Source organism: Fundulus heteroclitus, chromosome 1 (assembly GCF_011125445.2).
Source record: "Fundulus heteroclitus isolate FHET01 chromosome 1, MU-UCD_Fhet_4.1, whole genome shotgun sequence".
NCBI classification, from domain to species: Eukaryota; Metazoa; Chordata; class Actinopteri; order Cyprinodontiformes; family Fundulidae; genus Fundulus; species Fundulus heteroclitus.
In genome coordinates, this window is record NC_046361.1 from 44,019,026 (window position 1) to 44,032,885 (window position 13,860).

The window sequence follows — 13,860 nt, forward strand, 5'->3', positions numbered from 1 at the left end:
ATTAAATCAACATCATCATCATCATCATCATGTTATTATTAGTTACTTTACATTATAATTAAATGCCACATGCATGTATAGTTTGTGGGACGTCGACAGTTACCTTGCAATCAATTGCTCCCACCACAACAGTCGGCTGGTAGTGACACATGCTTTTTGCCAAACTGTAGACAACGTGCGTTTATGTCAGTTCCTCCTTCCGGCTACGCACACTGTACCGGTTTAAGATAATCCCTTTTTTTTTTTTCTTCTCTGCAGACTGCCAGACCGTCGTGTGGTTTATTGCCTTATCTGCAATAAGCCACAGACAGCCATATCCTGGCACCTGGCCCAGCGCTGCATGGCACAGGAGACGCCGGAGCAGCGGCAGGCCGAGGTGGTCCGAGCGAAGCGCTCGATGAAGCGCTGGACATTGTTGGGCAGGCGGTGGGACTACAGTCTCCTGGAGAAGTGCTGTAAGGACCCCGCCGACAGGTACAGACTGCTGGAGCACCTGGAGGAGAATGACTTTTTAGTCATCGACCCACCCGGGGAGGATGAGCGTGGGCGGATGAAGGCAGCGGCCGCAGCGTCCGACAAGGCGAGGCAGAGCCGGCCTGCGGGCCTGCCGTCGGTCGAGGGCCCTGCTGTTACTGAGCCAACCTCCCCTGCGAGCAGCGAGGAAGAGGCCCCGGAGACCCCGTAAGAGAGAACGGCTAGTGGCTTCATTTCCAGCTTTTGTTGTCGCCCTCTGTTTTTGTGAGGATTGTTTGGTGTGGCTTGTAATTGTCCCCGCAGCACAGCCAGGGTGTCGAAAGGGTCCCGCAGGATCTTGAAGCGCCTGGGCATGTATCAGCGGGTGTCCTCAGACGACTCGCTGATCCAGAGCTACAGGGTCCATCTGAAGGAGGTGGCGAAAATCCGCAACGCCGAAAAGGAGGCGAGTAGTTCATGAAAGTGTCGGTCAAGTTTGGTCTACCGCGTGTGATGTCACGGCAGGCTAACACAGGCTTCGGCGCCACAACTCTGTGTCCCCAGATCTCCAACGTGTGCAGATGGCTACGCTTCCTCCTGCCGGACGCAGATGGGGCCTCCGTCGAGTTTGTGCGCTCCCCGGACAAGGTACGGGCGTATGTGGACAACTTGACGGAGGCACGGCTAAACAGGGCCACCATCTGCATGCACCTGGACAATCTCCTGCGGTTCGTGGCATTTGTCAGGGAGCAGTCGGGCCCGGAGTACGACGCCGAATGCGACACCTTTGCCGCGGCCCTCAAGTCGGCAATGCGGGGCATCAGGCGCGAGGGGGAGCCCGCCAAAAGGCAAGCTGGTTAATAACTCCCAGACTCCTCCTCTCATCCCAGCTTTTCCCCCACCCTCCCGCCGACATTTGTGTCCTTGTCATTGCAGCGCCAAGCTAGTGATCGGACCACAAACCACCCTGTACCACTGCCAGACGATCCTCCGCAGGGCCCAGGAGGACGTGACCGCTGTCCAGACCAATTTGGACCAGGAGCGCCACGTCACGGAGGAGAACAAGACGCGACTCCGGCAGTACTGCGTGGCCCTGCTCCTGCTCAAGGCGTGCGTCAAGCCGTGGGTGGTGGAAAACCTGCAGGTGAGAAGGCATCTCCCTGTGGTTTGGGCACAGCCGTTGTGACGCTCAGCTCAATCTGTGTGCGCTTTTTTTTTGTTTAATTTTGGAAATGAACAGTGATAGCAAACGGAAACAAGGCCACACACACGCACAAACATATTTATATCGATCGATCGATCGATCGATAGATAGATAGACATGTCTCTTCTCGGCCACCCGGCACCCCTTTCACTATAGCATTACACGTGATCAATCCATCCAAGCAACGGATTGATCATTGTTGCACATTTATTAACAAATACCGATGAGAAACATAAACATGATCGAATTTCGAAAGTCTTGCTATTTTCTTTCCACAGACGAGAGAGTGGCTGGAGCGCACCAGCTACGGCGGCTTTGTGGCGGTCACTTGCCGTCGGCAGGATGGACATGAGTCCTCCTTTGCCCTGGGGGAGGACGACGCCTCTGTAAGTGGGCCTTTTTTCCAAAGCAAGGCAGTCTGCCCAGCCTTGTTTAGGAGTGTGAAAAAGAAATCCTGTATCGTAAATTCAGTTGTAATGTTGACTCATACAGCAGTTACATTTTCCCAACTGCCATGGCCAACGCTTTCCTCTCTTCCTATGCAGCTCATTGAGACCTACTTCAAAAAAGTTAGGTCAGGCGTTGTGAGGGACACCAAGACGGTCGAGACCCATCTCTTCCTCTACCGCTCTGGGGCCGTCATCACCAGCGCTCACGTGGAGTTGTGCCGCCTTCATCGCCAGTGAGTGAAGTTGTTTTTCGAGGCGGTGGAGGGGTGTAATAAAACTTTACAAAGTCAAGTTTAATCAGATCATACAGGGTTTCTGTGATGAAACCCGTCTTTCGGGGGTGGAAAACTCAATTAAATTAAACTCAAAGCTTAAAAAAAAATAGTCAGGACAGGGTTGCGAGGAAATACTGTTAATTTTTCACAACCAATACCAAATGCCATATTTAGTCAAGCATTAAACAGTGCAGCCACTCCTCCACATTTCCTTTGCTGTCTGCCTTTCACGAAGAAAAGTGTAGTTGGGTGGAGTGGACTCCCTCAGAATAGCCGATTCATTAAATTCATGTCATAAACCATGTTTCTGTTACAAACATTACATCAGCATTATTGTCAATAATGAAGTCCTTCATTAAAAGGGATTTTCCTGACAGAGATCTAATGTTTAATAAAGCCAGTTTATATGACTCAGTGGTTGACCATGTCTCTGTGACAGGTTACATCTGACAGTTTATGACTTTTAAGCATTTGTTCCTGTTTGTCATCCTTTTGTATTTATTATTCGTGCCACGTGTCCTCACATGTATTCCATAATCTCCGGCAAAAGACCCCAGCAGACGCCGGTAACTGTCATGTCTGATAGACGTGTGGCCAGGGCCCGGTCTGTATCGCAGAGAAGTTATCTGGAGGTCCTGAGCACCAGAATGTTCCGTGAAATATCAGAACTTAGCGTCGGAACTCGAGAAGTCTGACTACTGGTCCAAAAACCCAGTGTAAGGGCCTGGTGGGCGATACAAAACAACAAGCAGAAGAGTTTTTATTTACTTGGCCTGGGACTAATTAATAAATCAGACTGAAAGATGGCCCGTACTCCTCCTCCTCCTCTTCCTGTAGATCTGGGGACATGGAAATTTAGGTAGTTGGATGGAGTTGACTCGTTTATACTAACCCAGTCCTCTTGCAGCTGAACAGGACAATTCAATTCAATTTTATTTATATAGCGCCAAATCATGAAACATGTCATCTCAAGGCACTTTACAAAATCAAGTTCAATCATATTATACAGATTGGGTCAGATTATACAGATTGGTCAAAAATGTCCTATATAAGGAAACCAGTTGATTGCATCAAAGTCCCGACAAGCAGCATTCACTCCTGGGGAACCGTAGAGCCACAGGGAGAGTCATCTGCATTGTACATGGCTTTGCTGCAATCCCTCATACTGAGCAAGCATGAAGCGACAGTGGGAAGAAAAACCACCCATTAACGGGAAGGAAAAACCTCCGGCAGAACCGGGCTCAGTATGAACGGTCATCTGCCTCGACCGACTGGGGTTACAGAAGACAGAGCAGAGACACAACAAGAGAAACAAAAAAGCACAGAAGCACACATTGATCTAGTAATCTGTTCTACATTAGATGGTAGTAGCGGGTGAGCCGTCTTCTCTGGATGATGTCACAGTTAACAGAACGCCAGACCAGGTGTACCTACTATGAAGAGAAAAGAGAGAGAACCGAAAGTTAAAGCAGAAATGACAACACATAATGCATAATTGAAGAACAGTAGAACTCAATAGAAATAGAGTGAGAAAATTAGATCCTGATATACTCCAGTAGCCTAAGCCTATAGCAGTAAAACTATAAAAGGTAGCTGAGAGTAACATGAGCCACTAGTTATAATTTTTGTCAAAAAGAAAAGTTTTAAGCCTAGTCTTAAAAGTAGACAGGGTGTCTGCCTCACGGACCAAAACTGGGAGTTGGTTCCACAGGAGAGGAGCCTGATAGCTAAAGGATCTGCCTCCCATTCTACTTTTAGAGACTCTAGGAACCACCAGCAGACCTGCAGTCTGAGAGCGAAGTGCTCTGTTAGGAACATACGGGGTAATCAGAGCTCTGATATATGATGGAGCTTGATTATTAAGGGCTTTATACGTTAGAAGAAGAATTTTAAATTCTATTCTTGATTTAACAGGAAGCCAATGAAGGGAAGCTAAAATTGGAGAAATATGATCCCTCTTGTTGATTTTCATCAGAACTCTTGCTGCAGCATTTTGGATCAGCTGAAGGCTTTGAACTGCATTTTGTGGACTTCCTGATAGTAAAGAATTACAATAGTCCAGCCTTGAAGTAACAAATGCATGGACCAGTTTTTCAGCATCACTCCTGGACAGAATGTTTCTAATTTTGGCGATATTCCAGAGGTGAAAAAAGGAAACTCTGGAAACCTGTTTAATATGGGATTTAAATGACATGTCTTGGTCAAAAATGACTCCAAGATTTTTTACTTTATTACCAGAGGCCAAGTTAATGCCACCCAGATTAAGTGATTGGTTAAGAAGTTTATTTTTTGAGGACTCTGGCCCAAAGATTAAAACTTCGGTCTTGTCAGGATTTAGATGCAGGAAATTTAAAGTCATCCAGCTTTTGATGTCATCAAGACATGACTGCAGTCGAAGTAATTGATTGGATTCATCAGGATTTATGGATAAATATAGCTGAGTATCATCAGCATAACAGTGGAAATTAATCCCATGCTGTCTGATAATTTTGCCTATCGGAAGCATATATATAGTAAAGAGAATTGGTCCAAGGACTGAACCCTGTGGTACGCCACAGGTGACCCTAGAGTTTGAGGAAGATTTATTATTAACATGAACAAATTGGAATCTGTCTGACAGATAAGATTTAAACCAGCCTAATGCTTTCCCCTTAATCCCTACAGTATGTTCAAGTCTTTGTAGGAGAATATTGTGATCAACTGTATCAAATGCAGCACTGAGATCTAACAGGATAAGTATAGACACAAGTCCATTATCTGAGGCCATGAGAATATCATTAGTGACCTTCACCAGAGCTGTTTCAGTGCTATGATGAGCTCTGAAGCCTGACTGAAACTCCTCAAGTAGGTCATTACTTTGTAAATGTTCACAAAGTTGATTAGCAACTACTTTCTCGAGAATTTTAGATAAGAAAAGAAGATTAGATATAGGTCTGTAATTTACTAACTCATCTTGATCAAGAGAAGGTTTCTTAAGTAAAGGTTTAATAACAGCTACTTTCAAAACCTGTGGTACATATCCATTTACTAAGGATAGATTAATCATGTCTAAAATAGTGCCACTGATCAAAGGGAATATGTCCTTAAACAACTTGGTTGGGATTGGGTCTAACATACAGGTAGAAGGTTTAGATGAAGCTAAAATTTTAGATAGCTCAGAAAGCTCTACTGCTTCTAAACAGTTCAAACACTGCACAGATTCTAAAGATTCCTCCAATGCTGCCTCACTTACTGAGGACGAGGTAATCATGTTTGAGAGGATGCCAATTATTTTATTTTTAATGGCATCAATTTTATTTATGAAGAATCCCATAAAATCATTACTGCTAAGAGCTAAGGGAATGGATGGATCAACAGAGCTGTGGCTCTGGGTAAGTTTGGCAACTGTACTAAAGAGAAATCTAGGATTATTTTTATTCTCTTCAATTAATGATGAAAAATATGCTGCTCTAACTCTGCGGAGGGTCTTGTTATACAACAATAGTCTGTCCCTCCAGATTAAGTAGGATTCCTCTTGGTGTGTAGAGCGCCATTTTCTCTCCAATTTCCTAACATTGTGCTTCAAGGAACGCAGCTCTGAATTAAACCAAGGAGCCAGCTTCCTGTGAATAATCACCTTCTTTTTCAAGGGAGCTACATTGTCTAATGCAGAACGCAATGAGGAAGTCAGATTGTTAGCAAAGGTATCGATTTGTGAATGGGAAGAAACAGCATTGCTGCCATCTACAGGGCATTTCTGCAATACTGAGGATATTAAAAAGGGGACAGACTCTTTAAGTTTTGATACAGCATTATCCGATAAAAATCTACTATAATGGAACCCTCTTTTGGGGGTGGAGCACTCAGTTAGATTAAACTCAACTGTTATTAAAAAATGATCAGACAGGACAGGTTTGTGAGAGAATACTGTTAATTCTTCACAATCAATGCAATTTGTCAGAACAAGGTCTAAAGTACGGAGCCGAGAGTGCGTCGGTTCATGCACATTTTGAGCAAAACCAATTGAATCTAGGATAGTTTTAAAGGCTACACTAAGGTTATCACATTCAGTGTCAACATGGATGTTAAAATCACCCACTATAATAACCTTATCAGTATTTAACACCAAATCAGATAAGAAATCTGACAACTCATCCAAAAACTGAGTGTAAGGGCCTGGTGGACGATACAAAACAACAAACAGAAGAGGTTTTATTGCTTTGCAGTTTGGATGAGGGAAACTGAGGGTTAAATGTTCAAAAGAACTGTAGTTATTAATTGGCCTGGGACTAATTAATAAATCAGACTGAAAGATGGTTGCCACTCCTACTCCTCTTCCCGTAGATCTGGGAATGTGGAAATTTGAATAACTGGAGGGGGTTGACTCATTTATACTAACGTAGTCCTCTTGTAGCCAGGTTTCTGTGAGACAAAAGAAATCAATCTGATTATCAGAAATCAATTCATTAACTAACAAAGTCTTTGAAGATAGAAGAGGCTAAGGAACTATTTGCAAACAAAACAAAGGACAAACCAGGGTGGTTGATCATGATCAGGATAACCCGGTGAATCCTTGTTCACTGAGGGTCTGATTCCAAGAACATGGCATGGAGTTGAGACATTTGCCATGTATTTCAATCCATTTACAATGCGGGACCCAAGTTAAACAGAACATTATTTGTTGAAATAATGGCTCTGCTGCATGTGGTCAGGTCGGAGGCCTGGCGTGAGCACGTTCTCTGAACCGGTTGCGGTCCGATTTGAGCAGGGTTTTTCCTCAGAATTCCACAGCTTTCTGCTCTATCTGGGTTCGCTCCTCAGTTCAGGCTGAGAAGAAATACACAGAGCTGTTTCGCATGCAGGATCTTTGCTCCTGCTACCAGTCGTGAGGTTAGGACAGCAATTTAGCTCTGTATTTGCCCGGACATGTTCTCCAGGCGATGAGAGCCTCTCAGATGCTGAAGCAGGTAGTTGAGTCTAGCAGACCCAGGATGAAGCGTGGCTGGCCAGGCACCTTCCCTCAGCTGCTGGCTTGTGTGTTGGTCAGGGCCGACCAGGCCTCATGGTTTGGCCTTCTTTGTCTGCTCTGAGAGAGCTGCTAAAGAAGTCTGCAGGAGTGAGCTGAAGAAAGAGAGCTCTTTGTCTGTGGGGGAAGGTTTTTATTTGTAAGGAGGGTTCCCAGCAGGACCCCCTGTGGGAAGAAGGCCGTCCAAGCCTTGAGGGTCTCATGTTGCAGCAGGACAGATTTCCTGTTATCTTCCCCATACCACAGTTCAGAATTGAATCCGAGATCAATTATTTATCATGCCGTTATTGCATAACATAAGTTTTCAATTACGGATCCTGTCTGTAGACTGGCGAGGCTAATTAAGCTAATAAGTAATGAAGATCACCAGTTTTATCAGAATGTAGTGCAGAATCTAAATAAAGTATTAATTTCATTTCAAACATCATAGAATGAGCTAAATAGCTTAATCCGTTCATGCCAGCATTTAGTATGCGTTCGGCAGTTTATGCATTCATGAGTTAAGTAAACATTATTTGATAAATTATGTCTTAAGACATGTTACCCATCTTCATCCTCTTCATTCATTCATCTTGTGGTCACTTCCTCTCATAGATCTTCCTTTCACTATTCTCAGTTTGTCCTTTCTTAAATTAAACCTGTCGGCCTGCAAATTGAGTTCTAGGTGTTGATCTCAACTTGGTTCCAGCATGGCTCCTGCCTGCAGTTCAGCTTTCTAATTCACAAGATATCAATCTCATTCCATATCAGTTATTTTCAACCGTCAGCTGCCCTCCTTGCTCGGTCACCTCAATCTCACAAATGCATCATTGCCAGAGTCACGCTTTATTTCCAGGCAGCTCGAGTTCACTAAATTTGTTCTTTCCTTTTTGAACAGGATACTCTGAGAGCTGCCGTTCTGACCGTCTGGTCTGCTTCTCGCCTGGATCAAAATATATTTCTATAATGCCTTTCTGTCGCGGATGTGTTTACAAATGTACGGATGCTGCCATCTGTAGGTTTTGGGGGGGTTCTTTATAATTGTTTCACAGATTCCTGATCACTCAAACAATGGGCCATGGTCATCATCATCATGCCTCACACATCGTTCTGAGCATCCATTAATTTTAGCTGCTCAATGCCCTCTCAGCTTTAAGGTAATCTAACTGCAAATACTGGTGGTGGATGGAAACTTTCACATGTCTCGCCAGACCCTTCATGTTTCACTCTTTCAAATTGAGTTTATCATTCATAATCATCACAGTCCGTAACTCTCATGCATGCGTCAAGCATTCTGTTATGCATCCTGTCATGCATCCTGTCACCTGTGTTGCATCTTGTCATGATCACTCATTTCTCTATGTGCATCATTTTCAAGACATCTTCCGCAAGAAAGCATAAGCAAGACATCTTCCGCAAGAAAGCATAAGCAAGACATCTTCCGCAAGAAAGCATAAGCAAGACATCTTCCGCAAGAAAGCATAAGCAAGACATCTTCCGCAAGAAAGCATAAGCAAGACATCTTCCGCAAGAAAGCATATGCAAGACTCCTTCCGCAAGAAAGCATATGCAAGACATCTTCCGCAAGAAAGCATCTCTGCTCACTTCTCCTTGTTCATTTCTTTCATTTCATTCACCTAATCATCTCCCATTCAAATCACTATCCCGTCACACTGCCTTATGAGCATACAGACGCTCTGACATCGGCATTTTTGGGGGGAACATCCCTGTTCTCATACATCTACTTATGCATATTAAAGTATAATTCAGCATTAATGTTACTGCCGAGGTCAGAGCGCCAAAGACTTAAAATATTGTGTCAATAAAATCCTTCTAATCGCCATTTCTTTCTCTGAGTTTTTCAGATTGAACCAGCGGTTGAATGATGACATGCGGCTAAACATGTCATCACTGGTCAGATCAGGCAGGGGACCAGAGAAAATTACGGAGTCCGACATTGCTTTAGCAAACTCACACACCGAAGCAACACCAACTTTAGTGACCTCCGATCGGCGTGACCGGGTGTTATTACCGCCAGCATGAATAACAATCTTACTGTATTTACGCTTATCCTTAGCCAGCAGTTTTAGGTAAGATTCTATGTCGCCCGTTCTGGCCCCTGGCAGGCATTTAACTATGGTCCCTGGTGTCTCTAGTGCCACGTTTCTGACTATTGAGCTCCCAATAATCAGGGTCGGCTTCTCAGCGGGTGTGTCGCTGAGTGGGGAAAATTTGTTAGAAACGCAGACGGGTTGGTGGTGACTTGGGGCTGAAATCTAGAGCTATGCTTCCTACGAACTGTCACCCAGTCGGCCTGCTTACCCGGCTGCTCGGGTGCTTCTGGAGGACCACTACATAAAGTTACTCTATGTGGCTCCGCGCTAGCAAAGGGGCGGCTATCAGCTGGTCTTTCCATAGCACGGAGCCGGGACTCCAATTCTGACACCCTCGCCTCCAAAGCTACAAAAACACTACATTTATTACAAGTACCATTATCACTAAAGGAGGCAGAGGAATAGCTAAACATCTGACACAGAGAGCAGGAGATAAGGGGAGACTTAGTCAGAGACGGAGAAGCTGAAGTAATAGTAGGAGAGGAAGCCATTGTGGAGCTAAAGCTAGGCTAGCGCCCTTCTACCATGCCAAGAGAGCAAACCGTGAAACACGAGGAGTTCCCAAGCGTGATGTGCAGGAAGTGACATCAGCCAAGTGAAAGAGAGGCCTTCTTACCGTGCGTGTCGTATTTATGTTTCTTATTTTTTTTCAGAACAGTTCAATACAACTGTGGTACTCGGAAGAATCAGAATCAAGTTTAATCGCCAAGTATGTTTGCACTTACCAGGAATGTGACTTGGTGTTGATGGTGCTGACAAAAAATAAAATTAAAGTAAATAAAATACAATAAAGTAAAATGGATATATATACAGAAGCTATATACACTCAGTAAACTGTGCGTTAATGTAACGCAGAAGCTTGTAAGTCCTGAACGGGGGAGAGAGGCAGTGTCCAGTTTCACGGCGGCTCTTGGCCTTGTTCATAAGGCCGGTAGCAGATGGAAAAAACTGTTCTTGTGGCATGTGGTTCTGGTCCTGATGGACCGCAGCCTCCTGCCAGAGGGAAGTGACTGAAATAGTCTGTGACTGGGGTGAAGGGATCAGCCACAATCTTCCTGCACGCCTCAGAGTCCTGGAGGTGTACAGGTCCTGGAGAGATGGAAGATTGCAGCCAATCAGCTTCTCTGCAGACCTGATGACACGCTGCAGTCTGCTCTGGTCCTTAGCGGTGGCACCAGCGTACCAGATGGTGATGGAGGAGGTGAGGATGGACTCAATGATGGAGGAGTAGAACCATGGCCGCGGGAAGTGGGGGTGCTGCAGCACCCCCTGGTGGCGAGAGGGAGATTTTTATAAAATGTATTAAAAATACTTTGCACAATTTATACATTTCTTATGAATATTTTGGGAAATGATTTTGACTATTTTGACTTTTTGTAACTTTACTGATACGTGTATTTGGATTCTAATTTAATTATTTTGAGGTCTAATCAACACAACATCACGGAAGTTAAGTTGTCATGGCAACTTCAAGCAAGCTAGTGGTCGCCGAATAAAGAGGTATGCCGCTTGGGGCAGCGGATTAGTAAATTTACAGTCTAATGGTAGAAACGAGGAGGAAATATGGCACAGAAACGCATTTTTTATTTTGGAAAACCACCACCAGTGAAGAAGAACACTAGTACCAAAAACACGTCAACGGAGAGCAGCCGGAGTGAGAGCCGGAGTGAGGAAGTCTCCTCACTCCGAAATTACGGCCGCCATCTTGGGGCGGTCGACCTGCTACCTCAACCTTCTGGTTTAAGATGAATAGAAGAATGCCACAGCACTGTGCGGGGTATTTTTGGCACAGAGCTATTTCTCTATTTTTGTTACGTTTTAGAATTTAGATGATTTAGTTCATTTTTATTTATTTGCTTATTTGTTGTATTCATACTTTTGTTTAAATTTGGTTGTTTAGAAAACAATTTGTTTAATTAGACAATTGATTTGTTTGGGTCACTTTTAGTTTTGTTCACCTTTAAGCCTTGAGTTTTTTGGCTTTCATGGACAAGTCTCTCTCTCTCTCTCTCTCTGTATATGTATATATTTGTGTATAAAAGCCCCCCCTGAACATGAAAAAAGCCTTGTTATTTGATGCTGTAGTGCACATATTCCCTAGTTACTGGAGGAAAATAGGGAGTACCAATATGGCGGCTGGTGTCTTCAAAGCGACTCATTCTAACAGCAGGCGATTGGCACTCCAGTGGATAATATAGCTCAGTGGTTGCATCCCGATCCACACTGCACTCCAGTAGATGGCAGTAATTAATAAATTGCTTACCAACCGGCATAAAAAAAGAAGAATCTTCCGGAAGTAGGTGGCGCCATCCCGTCAAGTACGGGGTCTCCTGCCACGTGGAAGGACCTCAGAGCACACAGCGGCAGCAGTAGTAGTGGTAACGTGAATGGACATCAAAATTGCTCCGTATTTCTGTTATTTCTACACGGTGAAAATGGACCCAACAGCACCAAAGCCCAGCCATATATTTGCAAGAAGGGAAATAGGTAATATATCAAGGTGTGTTCATTGTTATGAAGTAATTTTTCTTCTGTAATAACACATTTGTTTTACATAGATGTTTTTCACAATACTTTTTTTTAACGAGGTGATTGTTATTTTTAGTTCCTGAACACAGATTGTAGCGATAGGTTGGTTAACTGTTAGTATTTCACTATTTGACATGCCAGAGGCCTCCAGTTTTGGTCCAGTTCTGATTGTGTCATGGTTCTGTCCCTCAGCCAAGGTCTGCAGTCCACGGTACCGCTGTGGAACTCCGCTCGGCAGAGGCGGCTTTAGTTGGGTGGTTTCGGGGGAGCGGCTGTCAGATGGACGCCCGGTCGCCATCAAGTTGATCTCCAGGGGGCTGGTCAAGGAGTGGGTCCACCTGGCAAGTACGCTTCGTTCCTCCGGAAGCAGTCCGCTGCACAGGCGGCAGAACCACAGCTGCAGGGGGATGGGGATGATGTCATTGTCATTGGATTTCCCCGTAGTGATCTGCCCCAGTAGGAGAGTTATACAAACACCTGCAGACAATACTCCAGGCCAAAGTTTTCTCAGGGAAAGCACAGAGAAGCTGAAATGAGCTCGTTTGCTCGCCACATCACATCCTGCTGCTCTAGCTTCTTCTTTCTTTTGTTTTGATGATTTATGAATCAATGACTCCGTGCAACTCTTTCCCTGCAGCCCGGATCACTGCGGCCTGTACCCTTGGAGAGCGCTCTGTTGCAGCGACTCTCTGAAGTCGAGGGTGAAAGCGGCGTGATCCGGATGCTAGACTGGTTGGAGGTGGAGGGGCTGGGCTTCCTGTTGATCACGGAGCGACCGGCCCAGTGCCAGGATCTCTTCGATTTTATCAAAGAGCGAGGCGCGCTTCCTGAACGTCTCGCGCTCAGGTGTGCCTCTTGCAGCTACCGTGGTAATGTGTGCCTGCGGGTCCTCTGCCGGCCTGTTAACGCCCCGTCTTTGCTCCGCCCCCTCAGGTTCTTCAGGCAGGTGGTCCAGACGCTGAGGTTCGTGCATCAGCACGGCGTTGTCCACCGGGACGTCAAGGATGAGAACATTGTGGTGAACACGGAGACGATGGAGGTAAAGCTCATCGACTTTGGATCCGGGGCGCTGCTGAAAGACGGTCCGTACGACGACTTTGAAGGTGCGGAGCTCAGCCGACGAACCCCACGACGACGGTGAAAGCGGAAGGGTTACTGATGTTTTTTGCTCTGTGCAGGTACGCGTGTCTACAGCCCTCCGGAATGGACCAGCACGGGACCTACCACGCCATCCCGCTCACCGCCTGGTCGCTCGGCGTGCTCCTCTTCGACATGGTCTGTGGGAACACCCCGTTCGAGCTCAACCAGGAGATCGTCCGGGTCACGCTCTTGTTCACGCATCCCGTCTCCGAAGGTGAGCACTGGACCCGCCCCCGCAGACGCACCATTTATTGACATTTGTGCATTTGCTGAGTCAGTTCCCCCCCTTTGCAGAATGCCAGGCTCTCATTCGCTGGTGTCTGTCCTTTCGGCCCGAGGACCGCCCTTCTCTGGGGGCAATCCTCTCCCATCCATGGATGGTTGAAGGAGGAGAAGGAGAAGAAAGACCACGAGGAGAAGAAAGAGCACGGGTCGCTACCCAGCTCGCCGCTGTGATCCCTGTCCCATCACATCCAGAGACTGACTTTTTCTATTTCTTTTTTTTTTATTGATTTAAAATTTTTCTTTTGATTTGTTTTATTAAAAAAAAAATTTCCCTGCAATGACATTTTATTCATTGGTTTCTCTAAGGTTCAGTGTTATGCAGTTATACCTGTTTGATTATGAAAAGTATAATATTTATTATTAATATTATTATTAATAATAATATTATGATTATTATTATTTATACCAGTGGTGAAGATTCTCAGTC

At 45.2% G+C, this 13,860-nt stretch overlaps 1 protein-coding gene and 1 pseudogene across 1 annotated transcript in view; both read left to right on the plus strand.

Moving 5' to 3' along the window:
* Positions 1 to 2,382, plus strand: part of LOC118564815 — a 4,004-nt gene extending 1,622 nt beyond the window's left edge. The window contains exons 2-7 of the mRNA XM_036144012.1: positions 259 to 681; positions 778 to 919; positions 1,018 to 1,301; positions 1,390 to 1,597; positions 1,936 to 2,043; positions 2,203 to 2,382. Of these exons, the coding sequence (XP_035999905.1) occupies positions 259 to 681; positions 778 to 919; positions 1,018 to 1,301; positions 1,390 to 1,597; positions 1,936 to 2,043; positions 2,203 to 2,343 (1,306 nt within the window). The 3' untranslated portion in view covers positions 2,344 to 2,382. The remainder of the gene's footprint in view (positions 1 to 258; positions 682 to 777; positions 920 to 1,017; positions 1,302 to 1,389; positions 1,598 to 1,935; positions 2,044 to 2,202) is intronic.
* Positions 2,383 to 10,714: 8,332 nt separating this feature from the next.
* Positions 10,715 to 13,660, plus strand: LOC118562646 (annotated as a pseudogene).
* The last annotated feature ends 200 nt before the right edge of the window (positions 13,661 to 13,860 follow it).